This window comes from Zonotrichia leucophrys, chromosome 2 (assembly GCF_028769735.1).
Source record: "Zonotrichia leucophrys gambelii isolate GWCS_2022_RI chromosome 2, RI_Zleu_2.0, whole genome shotgun sequence".
In the NCBI taxonomy this organism is placed as follows: Eukaryota; Metazoa; Chordata; class Aves; order Passeriformes; family Passerellidae; genus Zonotrichia; species Zonotrichia leucophrys.
The window spans coordinates 140,265,519-140,279,187 of record NC_088171.1 but is presented as its reverse complement, the minus strand read 5'-3'; the positions used below and the strand labels follow the sequence as shown (position 1 = coordinate 140,279,187).

At 43.0% G+C, this 13,669-nt stretch overlaps 1 protein-coding gene across 1 annotated transcript in view; it reads left to right on the top strand.

Annotated features, from left to right (window-relative positions):
- Window positions 1-13,669, top strand: part of SNTB1 (syntrophin beta 1) — a 110,064-nt gene that overhangs the window by 91,575 nt on the left and 4,820 nt on the right. The window contains exon 4 of the mRNA XM_064706615.1: window positions 7,054-7,193. Within this exon, the coding sequence (XP_064562685.1) occupies window positions 7,054-7,193 (140 nt within the window). The remainder of the gene's footprint in view (window positions 1-7,053; window positions 7,194-13,669) is intronic.

The following is a 13,669-nucleotide window of genomic DNA, read 5'->3' as shown; positions in this document are numbered from 1 at the left end:
AAGCTTTGCTATCATAAATTACTGCTATTCTAATTTCACACAGTGCTGTCATGGTCTGAAGTCACTGCTGTAGAAGAAAATATGTTTTACCCAGGAAGCACCAGCATATTTCTTAAATCACAATGGTCAGCTTAACTAAGATGAAAAGCAATCAGTGTCCTAACAAATGGTGTGGGACATTTGCCATGTCCTGTGCATACTGCCTGTTTGGTTTTCCCTGGAAAGATTCCTGACATTATCAGGAAGTGAGAATCTTCTGTCTCACTGAAGAATAGCTCTTATTTATGGACTTTCAAATCCCAACTTCATGCATAGCAGAAGGATTGTGGGTCATGGTTGAGATTTCAAAAACAGATGTATATTTTCCCTTTTTGAGTCCCCTGGACTTGGATTTCTGTGTTTTTAGTTAATCAGTTTCTGTGGATATCAAGACAACACATCAGGATTTTAAAATTTTCTCATATTGTTGTGTAATATATTTTTACTTCAGGTAAAGTGAATAAAGTTTATGTGATGCTGGGGTTTTAACTCCCTTATGTTTCTTATCTTTAATCTGCTGCAAGAGAAATGCAGAGTGTTAGACTCCATCAAGATAGAAGGATCAAGGATGTACTTCTTATACAGCTCTGGAGGATTTAAGGCTCAAGGCAAATCATCCTGCAAACCCTTTAGGAGTGATAACTATTTTGTATTACTGCTGCATTCATATTGGTGCAACATTCATGGAACACATGCATGAAAAACTGTATGTGAACAGAATAATTATACAACCAACTTTACTTCAGGGGAAATCTGTATGATGACTCTCTGATCCAAATCTGGACTTCTTCAGTTTTTTTCTGGTATTTCACAGACTCACTCATAGAAGAAAAAACTCCTTCAGTTTTTTCTGGTATTTCATATAGGTTGCAAGGATTTCAACCCCCCTGCTCTAAGTAGACCCAACTAGGTCCTTGCATAGTCATGCTGTAACTTGAGGGGTGGCCATTCATGGTCTCTCCCAGTATTTGACCACCGTGACACACAGAAGAGGTTTTCCTGAGTATCAGATCAAAATTCCCCTTGCTCCAATTTGTGTGTATTGAATGCCAGCCTCTTCCAGTGCACCATCTTCTCTGCAGTGTGGAAGACATGGAACCCTCTAGGCATATTTCCCAAGGGCATGGTGTAAAGAGTTGTTAGGAAAATCCCAGCTGACATCACCAAACTCTGAAACAAACTTCTATTGCAAAATGGGGATCAGGCATTCCTGTTTGGCTGTAGGAAAGGTCTCAGATCACCTACCATTCTTGCATGGGTGAGTTCACAGCACTTAGGTACTTTTCTTGCATTTAGAGGTCTTTGGATATGAGCCAGAGCTGTTTGAAAATCCCATTAGCCTAGAGAGTAAGGACATTGTTTGAAATATTGCTATGTTGATGTGTTTGTGTTCATTTTGGCAAATGTTGGCTTGTGTCCTTTCATTTTAAATGATAATGGGAAGGAGTTCAGACTTGAACAGACCTGTCTTGAGAATGAGTGTCTTGTCCGTGCTCAGCAGTGCCTGTAACTGAGGCTGTCAGTGTATTCCTGGGCTCTGGGGTTGGATCAGTGCAAGGCTTGGATCAGTGAGGTCCCTGCTGTGGCTCCCACCTGACCCGCCCAGCTCTGGCTGCTTGCACTGCACTGGTGCCAATGTGTGCATCGCTCACTCACTGCTCTCTGCTCACAAGAGCCAATATTGTGCCCTTTGGGGGATTTTTCATCTCTGCATTGACTTTAATCCAGATCTGGTAACAGCACAAGCCACCTTTGAGCCACTGCTGAGGTCAGAAAAGAGAAAAACAAAACCAGGCACGTTTACATTAGCTTTTATTCAAATCCTAAAGAAGGTGCACATTATTTCCTGTCTAAAACAACAAAGTTTAGCAGCACAGCACGTCTGATGCACATGTGGTAAGGGAGGTGTTGCTGTCCCCTGCCTGGGCTGTCACTCACACCCACTCCCGCGTCGCAATGTGCCTCCCGTCAGATGAGCTCGCGCAAAGATCGGCGTTGTTGCATATGCTGGAGTGTGCAGGATGTATTTCTGCATCCCTGCTGTTCATCTGCAAAAACTCTTTCAGTCCCAGCTGTTATTTTCAGGAACTGACAAGTGAGTTTCTGTAAATTAGTCAAATTTATTCTGAACATGGATGTAGCCCTTCATCAACAGACAATGAAAAGGCAAGAAATACGTAGCAGAACATATCCCAGCCTGTGTCAAATCTGCCTTGTCAGCATAGAGAGATTTTAAGGAAGAGGTAAAATAGCAAGAAAATTCTTTCCTGATTGCTCCTCCTGTGCTCAGTGTAAGAGGATAGTGTAGGTCTGGGATTTGGGAGGAGGTGTTGGAAAAGGGGGTTAAAAAAATCACTTAGTGTAAACATACACTTGCTAACTTCACAGTGGTCTCTGAAAATACACATTTTGGATACTTGCTGCAGTGGAGTCTGCTGGCAGTTTATAATTTGTTTACTAAACAGGGAATGTAATTGAAATGTCCCTTTTGAGGCAACAAAAATATAAAACAGCTTCTCAGAGTAGACCAAGGCCTCTAATTTAATTATCTGTAAGCCTCAAAGATTAAAAGTATTTTTTCATCCATTCCTGACAGCCTGAAGTGGATAAATAACCAAAATTTAAAGGAAAACCTTTTGAGAAGGAGACCTGGCAGATGAAAGAGCAAAGGTCCAAACAGTTGTAGAACGATTTATCTCCACTGAGATCCCCACTGTCTTTATGGCAACTAACTATATGTGAAAACTCTTAAGGGTTTGGAAGCTGTGACACCCATTGGAGGGGACAGGGGTCCCCAGCACTTCAGGCACAACAAGCTGGCTCCTTTGAAGCCCTGCTGTGTGCCAGGGGAGTTACTCCTTAAGGGTGCATTGTGAGCAGTGGCCAGAGAAGCAGCAGGAGCAGCCATGCAGGTAATGTTGAGCTTGTGTCACCACTTGCAGTCAGTCCTTGACACCACAGATCTGGTCCCAAGCACAGCCTGGCACCGCCAAGGCACCCAAAGGCAGCCAGAGCTCAGGCATGTCCTGGGTGTGTGAGCTCTGGTGTGTCCCAGCCCTGTGTGTGCCACCCGTGTCCTGCCCTGGAGCGTGGTTGTGTCAGCCAAGGGCTGATGGCCAAGGCTAGCTACTGGTGTAGCTACTGGAATTCAGCAGCTGTTCTTGCACACCTTTTGTCTGCCCCCACATTCCTGTCTGTTCCCACTGTGTGTGCCACAGGAGCGTTTGCCACCCCAGCAGAGACTGCAGTGTCCGTGTGGGGACAGAACGCTTAACCTGACTCTATGGGGGAAGTCTGTGTCTGAGCAAGCTGTGAACACAGGTCTCCTCTGGTGTCATCCCAAGCCCAGCCATCATGTTATCATACACAAAAAAATTAAATTTCATCATTTTAATGAAGTACATTAAATATTTTCTGAATTTGGAAGGTAAAGCAAAGAAATGCTTAGGGGGAAAAGTGGTGTTTCCATGTACTGGGGTGAGTAAATGAGGAGCAAAGAGGTTTGGAGTAGCAAAAACTAATCTTCACAGCACTTATTTTTTTAGAAAATGTTCTCCCTTTTCAAGTTTGTGGTTTAAGACTTTGATCTAGGGGCATAGTTTGTCTAGGACACAAAAAAAAAATCAAGTTTGCTTCTGGTATAAACATTTACAGCTTCATTACTTGAGGTGGAATTTCACCTGGGAATATAAGTGGTGACCCCAGTGACACACAGAGGGAACACTGGTACCTGCTGCTTGGAGGTACTTGAGCACTGGCCAGAATACCAGGAAGATATATGCTGATTCATTTTTCTGCGGAGTACTTACTTTTCCGTAGTTCATCTAGAGTTGATCTAACAGTTTTGACTTTGAAAAAAGGTTGAGCTTGAAAAGTTTTTAGAGTGGATGGTGATTTTATTTGTCTGCAACACAGATCGATGCACTTTGAATTGTACATGTGCAAGTGGGAACTGGAGCGAAGAAACTGTAGTGCAAGTGCCAGAACTCTGCAAAATTCTGGCCAAGGAGTTATCCCTAATCATTATCTAAAACCATGCTTCTAAAATGTATCTCAAATTATATTTAAATTTACTCTTACACAGGCATTTCATGTTATCTTTATGGTATGTCAGATACTAAACCCTTTAAAACTTGAATAAATCCTTCACTTAGCTGCCCATAAGCAGCATATTTTTTGCTTTTGTTTTGTAATTTGCTATTACACCAATGCTTGCTATGACACTTGTAGATCTGGATTAATTTCCCATGCTGGTTTGTGATGAATGTGCCCTGTAGGCTAATGGTATCTTCCTCCTTTGTAAAATTTGCTATTACCATTTACAGGACAGCATGTTCTCTTTGGCACCCTCCAGAAGAACTGCCTGTTGAACAGCATGGCATCAGCTGTTACAGCCTGATCCAAACCCTACAAAATAAGGGAACAGTGATGCAATTCAAGGTTTTTAAGGAAAGGCAGTATCTTTTATTAGATCAGCTGTTACAGTTGGGAAAAAACAGACAGGCTTTCAGGCACACAAATCCTTCTTCAGGTCTGAAATAGCAGCAGTGTTGCTTACACCAGCATTCCTCATCAGTGAGGCAGCTATGGTCCCTGTAAGGTTTAAAAGCTGTGTTTAGGAGTGTGTGCATTGCATGGCCCTGCTCACTGGGGAGGGCCTCAGAGCAGAACACAGCAAACATCATTCCCCTCCTCACCTCTTCCCAGTGCACACCCTGCAAACCGGGGGTACCTCCCACAAGGAGAGGTAGTGCAAGGTCACTTTGTCTTGAGAAAAGTCTTCAATACCTTATGACCAAGCCACATCTTCCCCACAGTCACCCTGCTGTTGGGAAGGACTGAGGCAAAGCTGTGGGCCTCACAGTGCAGGTCATTAACTTCAGGATTCCTGCTCGAGATTCTGTCTCCTAATATTTACAACTCTCCAGCAAAGAGTTGTGGGACCAGCTGGCAAAATCAGTTTTATTTTCTTTCTTGTAAAGCAATTACTCTGGGAACAGTGTTTCCCAGAGTTTCTGAAGTCACTGTTGACTGACCAACCCCCTGATAGCAAAACATGTGATTGGAAATGCTCCACAGGCAGGATGGTTCTGCAGAAAAGCTGTGAACAGCTTCCCATAGTCTTTAAATTTCATATTTATCTTCCTTTTTCTTTTCTAGAAATCTTCAAAAGTATGTACCAAAATCTTTCTAGTTAAAGAACAGAGGTGAGATGGTCCAAAATTAAACATTAACACTAACATTTACTGAATGTTAACATTACCTGTGACACTCATTTCTGTATTGCCACACTAGGACCTGGGGTGTGAACTGTAGTTAACAGCTGAGGATGGTTTTTGCTCATGTGAATATTTTCATGGTATGTGGACTGTGAGAACTCTGGATTTTGCATTCTTTCCTGAGTGTAGTAACAGGTGTGTTAATTATGTGGCTTCTCTATTCAGCCCTATTCAAAAATGAATGATTGTGTTTCAAGAAACTGTCACCACAAAAAAATTGTGAGTAAGTATTAATGCTTCTGTAGAAACCGAAAGGATGAACTGTTTATGACTTCCAAGAGACATGAAAAACCAATGAGCAAGTAATGCTGTAAACAGGAATATGATTATTGGAAAAGCATAGTTCAGAGGGAGAAATACATATTAAAATCTTAGTTTAAGATCTGGTTTTGGGCATTGTGTTCTGAGGTAAAGGTGTGTTACATTGCTCTTGAAAGCCCTTAAAAGTTTAGAAATTTGTGGGAGCCTGTCTTTGTATAAAATACAAGCATTTCAAATGTGGTTCTGAATTACCATACCTGGGTGTGTCTTTCCCAGCCTGGCCAAACTTTGATCCCTTTTATGTTTCTCCACCCAACAATGTGCCCAGTGACACATGCCCATGGCAAATAGGCTGGCATCAGCCACAGAACAGCACAGGGAGCTGCTTCTTTATCCAGGAAGAGGTTTTAGTGGAGGAGTCATAAAGACAAGCAGATTCTGTGGTGAATTTCAGAATTTGTTTCATTCCTTTTAGTACCCAGCCAAGATGTTTGTGTTTGAAAGCATGGCTGTATTACTGTGGACCAGTGTTTCTTTTTCTTTATGTGCACCAAATGGAAAATGATTCGTTTGAAAGAGCTTCATTCTTACTTGAAATAAAAATCCTTACATATTCCCAACTATTTTAAGACACTTCTATGCTGCCAGAATAGAAGAAGTAAAAAACAGGATCCATACTTGGTCCCCATAACAATAATTTTCTTTCCATGTGGACATCACACATCAAACTTGCAAAATATAATTCCAGATCTGGATTCTGCAGCCAGTATAAGGCTCTGATGCTCTGGTCTTTGGACATCTTTGACAGAAAGGTTTGAAATGTGAAGGCAGATCCATTACCAAGTCAATGCTTGAGATGAACCCCACATTTACGTTGGATCTCCTTATAAAGGCATTTCTAAAACTGGAAGAATAGTATGAAGGAAGGAGAAGCAAAAAAAAAAAACCAAAAAAAAAAAAAAAAAAAAAAACAACACTAAAAAACTGCTGAGGAAAAAAGTATCTACTCCCAAACCACTAGTTTTTTGCTATCTGACACTCTTCTTTAATAGTGATGATGTTGCAGCTTTTTTAAACAGAAGCAGCAGCAGCAGTGTCCAGGACTCAGGTTAATGTGCCAGCTACACATGACTGGTGCACATTATAAATATACATTTAAGGTCTTTTCATGCATACCACAGCCCACTAACAGCCAGCTCCACCTCAGTGTTCTTCCAATACTGCATTTATGGAGTAGCCTGTAGTGAAGGAAGGCTGGAAATGGCCATGCTAATGGTAGCAGCAGATGACTGCACATTATTCCATTTCTGCTGCATCTGATTATAAATTCAGGTGGGAGATGTCGAAAAGCCAGGGAAGTAAAAGTCTCGTGTGTTCATTTTCTCACCCAGAACTCAACATGTTTGTCTCATCTGGTTTTGCATGCTGGCAGCTTTGTCTCTTCTTGTTTCACTGAGACTTTGCTCTTTTCCAGGTGCCAGGAGACAACGAGAAGCACTGGAAGCCAGTGTTGGTGGTTTTGACAGAGAAAGACCTTTTAATATATGAGAGCATGCCTCGGATAAAGGAAGCCTGGTTCAGCCCTGTGCACACCTACCCCCTGCTCGCCACCAGGTACCTTTGCTTTTCAGTCATGACAGCTTTCAGGAGCAGTGGGAGCAGCTGAGTCAGCCAAGAGCAGGTATAGCTGATACACAGCTGGTATAGCTGATACACAGCTGCAGTCACACTTGAAATGTTGTGGTTGGAGAAGCAGGTTCTTCTTCAGCCGAGCTTAACTCCTCTCTTCTCCTCCATTTCAAGTTCTGGCTGAAGCTGACAACCAGAAACTCACTAGGATTTTGGATGTGGCAACTTAGCGTGGATACAGAGGCAGGAGTGATGAAAAAGCTGAAAGCTCAATCTCCTGAGATTCCTATCTCAGTGTGCAGACCTGTGAGCTAGGCAGAAACAGCCTGACCTCCAGCTGCTCCTCCAGGCTGAAAAAAGTGAACTTGTTGCCCTGAGTTGAGTGTTGTGGTATGGCAGTTCTGCACCACCAATCTGGGCCTTTTAGAGGGTTCCACATGTGATAGAGATACTTTCAGCACAGCTTCTGTTCCTGCTCTAGCAAATTAATTCCTGGCTTTTTTTAGCTTAAAATTGTAAGCTTGGAAGACACATTCTTGAATCTAGGTTAGCAATAAGCATTTGCATTATTTTGAAGGTATCCATTAACACTAATTCAGAGAGAGCTTTCCCATGGTTGCCTTTATGCAGTGGAAACTGTTTGTGCTTCTTGATGTGAATCTTAATCATGTTTCTCTGCCAGTATGGTCAAAAGGCTTGAGAAAGAGCTGTTGTTCCTTGTTTCAGCCTTGCTACAAGCCTCTATTATACCATTTTCAATGAGTTCTCATTCAGAAGGGCTGGTTGCCCTGGCCAGAAGCAGTGGGGCTCTTACTGCACTCTCATTAGTTAATTTTTGTTCTCTGTGTCTCCCCAAATGAACTGGCGCTTTGCTGCTAAGTCATTATGTTAAAAAAATAAAAATTGAACTCACTGATTTATATTGATGGTGTGTTCCATCAGTGGGAAGCCACCTTCTGACTCACCCTTTGTTACCCTAACATGGGTGAGAGACACCAGCTTTGCAGCCTGCTGCATGGTATGGTGCTGGATGCCATTGACAATTCTAGGTGACGAGGGACAGTGAGAGCTGGGTGAGGTATTGCAGCCTGTGTGCAGCTGTGTCTCTATGCCTTAGAGACCGAGAAGCGATAGCACCCCAGCAGAAAGTGGTGCATTTCCTCCCCTTTTTTTCAGGGTTTCATTTTTACATGGGCTCAAATCCTAACTAAAGTGACTAGGTGTCCTGTAATACACCCTGCCCCTTCCTGGCCACACGTTGTCATGTGTAAAGACAACTCCTTGCTGAGTGTCACCAGCTCCCATCATCAGTGAGACCAGTTTACTGCATCAAATAATCTAAGTCCACATCTTGGGCCCTGTTACTGAATTATTTTTTCTCAAGAGGCCACACTGGATAGCAGACAGCCGTGCCTTGGGTGGGGATGGTCATCTCCTTGTCTGATGAAGTGCTTTCCTGAATGGAAAAACATTGGCCTTCACGCTGGAGGGGAATGAGAAGTTGCACAGCACATGTGTCAGGCTGCTGAAGGGTCTGTACAGACTGGGAAGAAAGAAAGCCAGGATGGTCTGTAAGAAAGCCAAAGTGCAGTTCAGAAAAGACAGGTGCCAAATTCAGTGCTGGGGAATAATCACCTCTGCTGTTTTGGGGTGGAAATGAGCAACAAAGTAGTTGCTCTGCCAGGAAGCACCCGAGCACTGTGATAAAATTACTTCAATCTAAGGTGTTTTTGAGAGGAGAAAATGAAGACAATCATCTTGGGTTATAGCAGAAGTGTTACATTTTAGGCAGATGTAGTAATCATAACTACAGAGAAGGAGTAAAGCCTTGGATGATACTCCATGTTCATGAGAGGCATGGCACTTCCAAAAAGATGCCAGTTAACTGTGGAAGGTCTAGAAGAAAGCAATGCAAATATGTAACATAGAAACACTACCAGGAGGGGAATACTCACTTAGTAGCTTAGTAGAGAAGTTCATGGAAAACATGTCAATAGTTTTCAGATATGAAGACACAAGGAGGACAGGGGAGTATCTTTTCCAGGTCCCTTCTGAACACAACAGGACGTAGTTGACTGCACTTATGGCAGGGAATTGGTAAGGTAGTGGTTTAGATTCTCTGGGAAAGGTGTATGATCCTCATCACTGGCACATTGAAGGATAGGTGACACACAGCACAGTTAGCTCTGCTCTGTGAAGGGGGATCTGCTGGGTGACCTCTTGACAGCCATTCCACTCTGTTTCTGTGATTTCTTACTACTATCACTGAGTGTAATAGCCAGAGAAAAAGACAGCAGCTACACAGAATTTGGAGTTCAGAGCGCAGTCACAATGTGCTAAATACACATATACAGCAGATTCTATAAATTGTCAGATTCCCTAAATTATTACACCTCCGGTTTTGGATGATTTTGATTAAAACTCTGCAGGGTCCTGCTTTTATGATCTGCCACACTGAGTACAGTTATAGCAAAAAAGTAGAGCAGGTTTTCTGTTGGTATTGACTGCTGTGTTCATTCTCGGTCAGTGATTCCCCTCCTCGTGACGAGTTTTTTAATCCCCTCTGTGCATTGATCAGTGCAATTTAGAACTTTTCACCTGGAAAGTTTGCCATGTTGTAATCTTAGCTGCTCCCATCTTTCAGATTTTTATGAGTCCTTGGGAAAACATTTTTGCTTAGCTAATGCATATTTGAAAAGCTGCTGAAACTGGAAAACTTCAGTGCCAGATACTGTACAGAGTCATGCTTAATCTACCCAAGACATAATGAGCAGAGAAATTTGGAAATTGGTAGAAGGATTACAATCTTCTCACAGTCCTTTAACAGCAAATTTCTACATGCCCTTCTTGTTTGTTGATAAGTTTGCCTACAACCTATGGAAGCCTTTAAGAACTAAAAATATTTTCCAGTCAGTCTTTTCTAGCTTTGCATGGAATATAAATAATAGCTCAAATAAAACTGAGATCAGATTTAAGTTGTTCCTTTAAATCTGTGCATGGGGAGGCATGGCAGCTGGCACACAGCCCTGACTCCAAGGACCTTTTTGTCATAATCTCTGTTTCAGTGTTTCTTTATGCCTGAATAACAGTGCCTCCCTCTAGCATGGGAATGGGGCTTAAGTAATTACATCTTATATGTTTGCAATCAAATTCCATTATCTATCATAGCCAGATATGAAAGGAAAGGGGGGAAAAAAAAGCAGCCCATGTTGGGCTCTGATTAAAGATCAGGTAAGAAGCTTTTGTGTACAGCTGAGGTCTGTAACCAGAAAGTATTAAAGCAGTTTGATAGCTAATGACATAGGAAAAATGGGGAAGGAGTTTGGGCACTGATTACTCATCTGGGCCAGTGGATGGAGGGACAGGCAGAGAGCCCTGGGTGCCCTGAGAGCCCCAAGAAGTGTATGGGGTGCAATGCAAGTCCCTGCTGGTCTTCCCAAGGCAGTGAGGCGGGCTGGGTGCCTCTGTGCAGATGAACTGAGGTTTCTGTGCACAGGTTTCCGAGGAGCACGGCCATTCCAGGGCAGGTCTCAGTGCTCACTCAGGGTGCCGTAGGAAAGGTCAGACGGCAGTGGGGTTCTCACAGTGTTGATGCACGTGTACAGGGTCTCTTCTGAGCTAAATCTCAAGTGAGCAGCTGAAGGCTTCCTTTGAATGCCAGTGCTGGTTTCACTGTCCTTTCTGCAGAGACCACTAGATCTGGCTGTTGCAGTAAATTGTTGAAACTCTTCCCATAGCATTAGGATGAGACGCAGGTCCCAGTGCTTCTCACCCTGCACCAGCACCCCATGTCAGAACACATCCATCTTGCTGTCACACGTTCGCAAAGCATGAGGTTAAAAAGGTCCCCGAAATACAGAGAGAGAAGGGAGAAATGAAAGAAGATCAGAAGTCGCTCCCTGGCCCCGGGGTTGGTTTTCAGCTGCTGCGCTCCGAGCGCTCCGTGAGGGGTGAGGGACTCCGGGCCGTGCCCGGCCTTCTCCCGCCCTCTGGCGGCGCTCGGGGCTCGGCTCTCGGGCTCCGGTGCTCACAGATTCCCCCAGAAACCTCCACAGAGCACAGGAGCCTTCCAGGGCTTGGGTGAATATTACCAGAGCCGGGCCTGGGGTGCTTCTTCAGCTCTGGGGTGCAGCACACATCACACCACACCCCTCCCCTGCGGTCACGGTGATGGGAGGCAGGAGCGAGGGGAAGCTTTTTGTGAGGTTTCTAAGGCTTTTTTTTTTTGCCTTTTAAGGTATCTCTGTGGTCTTTAGCATGAAATACCTTCTATGTAAATGAAATGGTCCACATTAATGCAACTTTATTAAAGCATTCTTTTACCTGTACCCAAATACATGAGTACTGATAGCTGGTACATAAATACTATCAAATGGCCTCCTGCATGTTTGTCTAGTTCATGTTTAAGGGCATGACTTTCCAAAGCATCATCTGGAGTTGCCTGATAGAAAAGCATTTTAAAATGGTGAGACTGGATTTTTAGTAATGAGGAGATAATAAGAAAAGGCAGGCAAGAATCAATGTTCATGTTGGATGTGTTCACATACTTTAATTTGTAAAGTATATCTTTATTCTATCCATATGCTGAAAAACCTACAATGCAGTACTATGAATACAGCATGAAGGTGTGGGGGAGTGGGTGGTGGTGCTGTGTGTTTTGGAAGGAAATCAAACATTGGAATCATCTGTTTGTTATGTATTCAGTAACATAAGTAATAGGAAATGATTTTTAGTATAGCTGATGAGCAGTGCATAAAGGAGATGACCCAGGGAAAAGGTGGAATAGTTTTATTTCTAATGACAAACTTGATGTGATTTTCCAGGCTGCTTTTCCACAGCCCAGCAGCCGAAGGCAGCATGAGAGCAGTGGCCGTGCCTGTGCCTGTGTGACCACCCAGGGACAGACAGCAGCAGATGGCACTGGAGATTTCAGCTCCCTGATTCCTGCCTTAATTATCAAGATGTAGCTTCCCCTCAGAGTTTGCACCCTCTCACACCAAATGAAAGAGAATTAAAGTTTTTTGGGCTGTTTGTTTGCCACTCAGTCCCTGATTGCAAAATCTGCCAATAGTAGAGATAGGAGGCCCTGAGTATCAAAGCTGAGTGGGGCATTAACTCAGCTTTTCCAGAGGGGAAAAAGCCCTTCTTGTCCTGGCCATACACAGGGCAGGGCATCTCTGACCAGGATATTCTGTGTCTCGCCTCCCAGGAGCTCTTGGGAACATAAAATAAAGTTTCCATGAACTTGAGTGTGAACAAATCTTGCAAACCTTCTCGTGGGGTATGAAAGAGGGGTGCATTTGTTTGCCACAGTGTGCATCCCAAATGTCAGCACAGACTGTCAGGGAATTGGGGGAAATTTCAGATGCCCTGTGGCTGGTGTTTCAATAATTGAAAAGCTAAAGTTGTGCTTTTTCTTTCCTTTCTGCTTTTTTCTTTTCTGCTAAAACATCCCTGTTTGGTGGCATACCCATACAGTGTCAGCTAACAGGTAACTGTTCTTGCTGATGGCAAACAACAATTTGAGGGTAAATTAGTATTCAGTAGATTAGTTTAATCTAATGTTTTCTCCTTTAGCACAAGTGTTCTACTACCATGCCACATGCTTTATAGACTACTATGAACTATATTGTTTGGCTATAGAAAGAAAAACAGAAGGCACGAGACAAGTTTTTCAGGCAAATTTCCTTTTGTGATTGTTTCTGAGGGTTGGTCTCTGAATCTCAAAGAGTGATGAGCTCCCCTAGATGATTTTTTTCACACATAAGAGTGTTGTGTCCCTAAGTGAATCCTGTGTTGATTGTCCATACTTTTAGAGGGGAAAAAAACAACATAAAAGGGCAGATTTAAAGAAGAATTAATTTTTATGATATATTGATTTTCTCACTCAAAAATAATCCCTGCTATTTCTGTTTGCCCAGATGAACAAATCTTTCCTGGCCACAGGAGATCAGCTGTTGATGCTGGGCAAAAAAATGTTAATTGCAGACAAATGTGAGAGAATTTCAGATTACAAGTAGCTGCAGCATTTTGCATTTTACAGGTTTCTTATGGGAAAACTAAGTACAAGACAGTACTTTGGCATCTACATATTTTACAGAGCTTCATACTTTATTCAACACTATTTATCATTGAATTTGATGGCAGATGTTTAAACTTTAGAGCAAATGCTGCTTCACCATGGAATTTGGATTCAGCTGCCTCATCTGAGCCAGCACTTGTATCTGTGGACCAGATTCCATCACCACAGACCAGTCAGGGATTTCTCTCAGCTCCTCGTCCAAAGGGATGTTTTGTACAATTCATTAAGTAATTTTGGGACATCCATGTCATTACCTGTGTGTCCAGCTGTTCCTGTGCTCACTGCCTTGGACCTTCACTCTTCTGAGACAGAACACAGAGGAGATGCGAGTTCTCATGCTCCCAACCATGGGTATTAGGAACATGCAGAGCAGAGCTGT